This window comes from Cnephaeus nilssonii (assembly GCF_951640355.1).
Source record: "Cnephaeus nilssonii genome assembly, chromosome: 2".
Taxonomy (NCBI): Eukaryota; Metazoa; Chordata; class Mammalia; order Chiroptera; family Vespertilionidae; genus Cnephaeus; species Cnephaeus nilssonii.
The window spans coordinates 36,373,159-36,379,937 of NC_137073.1; the positions used below are offsets into that span (position 1 = coordinate 36,373,159).

Below are 6,779 nucleotides of genomic sequence, written 5' to 3' on the forward strand. Positions count from 1 at the left end.
TGCCTCATCAGGCTGAGCTGTCTATAGGTCAGGCAAATATATACCCAGTGTAGCAAGCATTCAATAAACTAGCAACAAATGGGAAACCTCAGTAATATTCACTGCCCATAGAATCAAGACTTGCAGTTGTCCCAAATAGAAATGTGCTTAATATCCCTCATCCTTCCACTCTGAAAAAATGAATTAAGTTTGGGAAAGTAGTCCTTTTTATAGGAAGACATTAAACAACAAATTGTGTAGATGGAAGCAGGCAGTTTCCTGCTCAACAGTCCACCTGACCAGACATGGAGTCACTTCAAGTGGCAATGAACTCCCCAGTCACTGAAAAGTATGGAGAAGAGCTGATGATAAAGAGGGATTCCTGCCTCTGCACAAGGCTGGAACCAAGGGTCTCCTTTAAGATGGTTGAGAAATCTGTGGGGTACCTAACAAGAGGACAGAGCCACTGAAAGGGGTGCTGAGGAACTGCTCCCCTTTTATTAAAGACAGGCTTCTCTAAAGGGAGTGTAGCACCCCTCCCCTCTGCCAACAGTTGTGGCCTATGGAGCACACAGGGATCCCTGTGCACCATCTCTTCAAGTACCCTCTCAGAAGAAGAGCCCCCGCATCCGCCTGCCGATGCCTTGTCGATCATAGAGGACGTTGAACTTGTTCACGAACTGGTTCATGGTGTTGCACGTTTTGGTGATGGTGCCAAGGTAGGCCATGAGCCCCACATCATTGCATTGCTGAGGGAACAGAAAGAACCAGTTCCCCAGGGGATCTAGGTCCCTCACAGCATGCCCAGGGAACAGTTGAGTCCCATGTCCTGCATGCAGTAATGACAGCATTACGCCCCACCTCCCCATCCTGGGTTTTACACTCACATCATAAAAGTCTGTCTTGAACTTGTCTGTGCTGAGTACTGGGAGGCAGTGACACAGAGCATAGGCCTCCCGAAGGATCTCATGGTTAAAGGGGACCTCTCCTAAGGGCACAAAAAGTGACTGCATTAATATGGGTATTGTCACTTCACCAGGAAAGGAGAGTGCCAGGGAGACCCCTCTCCTACCTGCTTCAGAGGCTTTGACGTACTCCAAGATGAGCTTGACGCGGCTGTGCAACATCTTGATAGCACTGTGCTGTGCTATCAGGTGTTCGGCTACTGCAGGGCAATGAGGACAGGCCATGGTTGAGAAGGCTTGTGACCACACCTTCCACCCCCACTTCCAAGGACACCCCTCCAGCCTCAGTTACCAGTAGAGTTCTCTCCACTCCCTGTTGCTGTCATCCGGGCCACATGGTCTACACCAATGCGTTCAGCTTCCTCTGTGGCCAGAGTATAGGTCAGTTCAGCAAACAGCATTGTGGCCTATGGAGCACACAGGGAAAGTCAAAAGCAGGAAACACCAGGGGCAGGATCTGAGGGTTGAAAGGGAGGGCATTACCTCTCCATTGATTATATCGATGACCGACTCAAAAACACTGACAGGAAGCTGTAAAGAGATGGAGAACAGCTCTCACATTAAATGCACCTGAACCTATACTCTGTGCCAAAAATTGGGCTTGGCCCTTTCACTTTAGATTTTTCTCATCAAACCCAATGATGGAGGTATTATTCCCATTTGCGCATGAGAAAATGCAGGTTAGAGGTTAAATGACTAACCTAAAGTCACACAGCTCTTAAGTGGCAGAATGAAGATTCAACTCCATAGAGATGTCATACAATAAAAGATAGGCGATGAGGATAAAAGATAAGCATGAGGATAGATAAGCATGACAAAGTGAGCATGGAGTCGGTGTACTCACATCCGTGTGCTTGGTCATAGGGTTCAACTTAAGAAAGAGGGGGCTCTCGATTATCTCACACACCTGGAAGAGGAAGACGATAGACAAGAGTGGTAATGCCCATCTTTCCTGCCCTCATCCTCTATTTTCTGACCCGGCATGCACATGTGTGAGCAATGTATACCTGCTTATGGACGTGGATGTCGGATGGGTCAGGTGGTCCCCCTGTGGTATACCATCCCAGAAACTCCAGCTCCTTGAATACCTGTTTAACTGGAGAGGAAGGGGCCAGAGCACAATGTATTTCTTTAAACCATCCTTCCTTAATTTGAAACTCCTGGTGTATTTTCACCAGCTTCTCCTCTCCCCACTCAAATCGTGGCTCTGTTTAGAATAATTAATCCCTTTCATCCTTTCATCCTTTACTTTTTGGGGGCAGAATACCTGAATGTGTTCTTTTTCTAAGATCTCTTCAATTACTCTGTCTTCACTTTTCCATAGTACTCATCCCATGTCCTGTTTATTTCTTCCCAACCTCCTCCATCTTCCCCACTTCATTTTTTTTTCTCCCACTCCTCTGCCCACTTCTATTCCCCTCTCACACTGCTCCTCCTTGGTGTAATAATATTCCTTGTCAATGATAATCTTCTCTTCCACGGTGTGTGACAGCAGTTCAAAGGAGTTCATCACCTCGATATTTCGGCCCTCCTGCTTCCCGATGAGAGCCCCAATCACTGGGGAAGAGAAGGACACATAGGAGAGGGTAAGGAATCCTAAAGCTTCCTACTCATATTCTGAGGGTCTGAGGTCAGTGTGAACCAAGTACCGGGGAAACGGTGATTTGGGCGAGGGGGTCATTGGCTCCAGGAAAGGAAGGAAAATAGACCATTATTTGAGGGAGATGACCAGAGCAGGTTGTAGAATTAGGCTTAACACTCACCCTGCATAGGCCGCCCTTCCTGGGAGCGCATGCGAATCCAATGGTCTGAGATGTTGAGAATCACAAGGGGATGAAGAGCGACGGAAACACTCCCTGTCACTCCGGAGGCCATCACGCTGGGGACGACTAAGGGTGGAGGAAGAGGAGAGAAGGTGAGAAGCCAGGCCCCATGTCCTTCCCCGGAGACGGCAGAGCCCGGGCCATACATCCCTCCCGCCAGTTATCCCAGGGGTCGATGTTCCGTCCGCCCTCCTGACCTTCCAGGATCCAGGAGGGCGGCCTTCACGACCCCGAAGGCCGTCTCCAGAAGCCGCCCCCGCGGGGCCCGTTACCTGCTGCATCCACCTCCATCCCGCTGCTCCCACCCGTCCCGTTCGCCGCAGCTGCCGCCGTCGCCGCCGCCGCCATTTTCCCCCGCGCCCACCGGCCTCGGCCTCGGCCCCGCCCCCTCCCGGCTTCCGTCGGGCAGCGGCGCATGTGCAGTGTCCCCGAGCGCGCGCGGGTCTGACGGGGCTGCAGCGGCCCTTCCCGCGTCAGGCCTCGGCTGGCCTCCCTCCCAGCTGGGGAAGCCCGAGCCCCGCAGGGCCCAGGAGCTGACGGGTTTTCTCGTAGACTCGGACCCCACCTCTCGGCTGCGGCTGGCCCTGAACAAAGGACTGGACCCCACTGCCACCTGTTCTCCTTAGTCAGTGAAATGGTGATAATACAGCCTAGCTCCCAAGCCTGTTGCGGAATGAATGAAATGTCATGTTATTGCCCTCCGAATAAAATTCAAGCTGCTAGCTGTGGCTTGCAAGCCCCTGTGGAATCTGGTCCCTGCCTGCCAGCCGACCCTGACCTTTACTTTTCTGCCCCCTAGTCCCCATGTTTCAGCCACAGTACCCCGCACATCTGTTCCTTTCACACGCCCCACTGCCACTTAAGGGCCTTCTGCTGTGTTAACCATTGTAACCCTATAACCATTTCGGTACCTCAAACTTGGGTACCTAAATAATTTTTGAATAAATGGATGAATAGTGTGGGGTGGAGCCTGGTATTGAGTGGCTCCATCTGCATGTCCTCTGGTTCCTTCTTCCAAACACTGGTATTACCTGCAGTACGGAACATCCTCAGCATTTTTAACCCTCCCCACCCTCCCTGCACTCTCCATTCCATGAGTTTCACCTCTGGCAAAGAGACTACTCCAACCCTCTCCCTACTTCTCCATGCAATCACGTTGTGTACACTGCCTTTACCCCCGCTCCTGCTACCCCAGCACATCCATCTGATTGGCTCTTTTAATGTGTCTGTACCTCACCCAAAGTGTAAGCTCTGTAAAGCAGTTAGAGACCTGTTCCTTAACCCTGCAGAGCCTACGCTAGTGCCCAGAACTAGCAGGTACAGGGAGATGTTTTCCAATGATAATGGTGACTTATGTGAATTAAGCAATCTTTCCATATAGGAGCCTGGATAAAGGGAAGTTGAAGGGCCAGCAACCCTCAAAGGAAGGGGCCTGAGAAATCCTGCAGGGAGAGAGGTCTTCTGGCCAAGAGAAAGTGAAGAAAAAGTTTATCTCATTCTAATCCCCAGGGGAAAAAAACCTCTCAGCCAACTAAGATATTTATGGAAGAAAAGCATATATGCCTTACTTCTCTTAGGAAAAATGAGGTAAAAAAAATATATCCCTTTTACATGATAGGCAGCTTCTAAGGAGTATAATGTTTCTCAACTAGATTGAAGGCTAAAAGAAAAGCAAGAATTTTCTGGTGTTAATAATTTGTGTTGCTGTTTCACACATTAAAGTACTCCTTTGTCTTTTTATTGTTTCAAATGCCTTTAAAACACTGTTCAGGTGATTAAACAACTCATAAAGCAATGGTTATTGTGAAATTCATGAATGACTTTGAAATTGAATCATTGATTGGTTGGGGACTGGGAATGGAGCCTACAACTGAGGTACATGCCCTTGACCCGAATTGAATCTGGGACCCTTCAGTCCATAGGCCTATGCTCTATCCACTGAGCCACACTGCCTAAGACTTACTAAGCATTTCTTAAAAGTGCATTATATTAAAAACTACCAAAGGGAGTTTATCACCACCAAACCAGCAATGCAAGAAATGCTAAAGGGAATACTGTAAAAAGAAGAAATAAACAGGTAAGAAGGAACACAGACACAAAAATAGATATGACTAAAAACTACCAAGAAAAACTCAAGTTGCGATTGTGTTAAAACAACTATCTCACCATTCTCTTCCTACCTTCCAACAAAACTAAAATACAACGCATCACTTTGTTGTTAACTTTCTTTCCACAGGGTGGAGTTAACAACTGATGGGGAATATGTGTTCAGAGAGTCTGCAAAGAAAAGATACTGAGGACTGAAGTGAGAGCCCTCCAGGAAATAATCTAGACTGGCTCACCAATTACTTTGAGTCAGTGGTGTTGTCAATAAATTATCCATCCATTCATTGTTCATTTACTTAACAAAAACAGATATTTAGGAGTGCCTACTATGCAGCAGGCATGATTCCAGGTGCTGGGGATACAGCACTATATAAAACAAAGTTCTGACTTCATAAAGCTCACATTCTAGTTATAAGAAACGGACAATAAGCACACACCAGGATATTAAGAGGGATTGGAGGGGTGGTATTTTACGTGGTGGAAAGGAAGATTGAAATGGAATAAGGGAGTAAGATATGAGGCTATATGGAGGAAAAGTATTCCAGAGGGAGTAATTGCAAAGGTCTTCAGGCAGGAGACTGCTAGTGTGTTCCAAGAATAACAAAAAGTCAATGACCAGAACTGAGTGAGGGAGAAAGTAATAAGAGATGAAATCAGAGAGGTGACAGAGTCTCTTGGGCCACTCATTATTAGGACTTTGGCTTTCAGACGGAATCAGAATGATCTGATTTGAGCTCAAGGCTGTAAAGGGTCACCCAGGCTGATGGAGGTTAAGACAGTAGAGGGCATAGAAGCACAGAAGTGGAGCTATTGTCCTAATCCAGGTGAGAGATGACCACAGCTTGGACCTGAGCAGTAGAGGTAGCAGTGGGAGATGACTCGGGCCTACAGCTATATGTCCCAGTGCATCATTAGAGTTAGTACCCTGGTGACTATACTTAACGATACTGTATTGCATATTTGAAAGTTGGTAAGAGAGTAAATCTTGTTGTTGTTTTTCTTAATTGATTTCAGAGAGGAAGGGAGAGGGAGAGAGAGACAGAAACATCAATGATGAGAATCACCGACTGGCCGCCTCCTGCATGCCCCCCACTGGGGATCGAGCCCGAAACCTGGGCATATGCCCTGACCAGGAATCGAATCAGTGACCGCTGAGCTACACCCGGCTGGGCGAGAGTAAATCTTATAAATTCTCAAAGAAAAAAGGATGTCCCTTCTGGAGCTCAGGCTGACTTTCAGTTCCCACTTGCCCCCTCACCCAGCTGCCCTGCACAGGGAACAACCTGTCCAGGATTCCTCCTGTGAGGGCATAAAAGGGAGTGAACCACTAAGCCTTGCCCTCATGCCCTAAAGCAGTGGTCTGCAAGCTCATTAGTCAACAGAGCCAAATATCAACAGTACAACGATTGAAATTCCTTTTGAGAGCCAAATTTTTTTAAACTTAAACTTCTTCTAACGCCACTTCTTCAAAATAGACTTGCCCAGGCCGTGGTATTTTGTGGAAGAGCCATACTCAAGGGGCCAAAGAGCCGCATGTGGCTTGCGAGCCGCAGTTTGCGGACCGTGGCCCTAAAGCATTTTACAACATTCAGTGGGTCCTCCTGTTTTCTTGGATCAGTAACTTCCCCGAGTCTTTTCCGCTGTCATCCCTTGTGCAGGTTTGTCTGCACCTGAACTCCCTGATGGGCTGGAATGTTTTCTTCAAATTTTAATATTTACGGGGGCATTTTTTTAATTTGCATTTTTACATGGAACTGTTGGAGAGGGGGGATATCATGTCCCCAACCCCCATACCACCCCTCTACTCTTGAGTTTTTACAGCTGGACTAACAATAACATTAACACAAGGCCAGATTCACAGGAGAAAAACCAATTTAAAATGCGGGCATGGGAAATCATAGATGAC

General features: G+C 47.7%; 1 protein-coding gene across 1 annotated transcript; it reads right to left on the reverse strand.

Annotated features, from left to right (window-relative positions):
• Nucleotides 1-452: 452 nt before the first annotated feature.
• COPS6 (COP9 signalosome subunit 6) lies at nt 453-3,152 on the reverse strand. The gene is made up of 10 exons (XM_079779873.1): nt 3,040-3,152; nt 2,708-2,833; nt 2,370-2,501; nt 1,952-2,040; nt 1,789-1,851; nt 1,428-1,475; nt 1,237-1,351; nt 1,052-1,144; nt 867-967; nt 453-728 (listed from the first exon to the last, which is right to left on the reverse strand). Exons 1-10 carry the CDS (start codon nt 3,113-3,115, stop codon nt 588-590), a joined length of 984 nt encoding a protein of 327 aa, XP_079635999.1. The 5' UTR covers nt 3,116-3,152; the 3' UTR covers nt 453-587.
• Between the last annotated feature and the right edge of the window lie 3,627 nt (nt 3,153-6,779).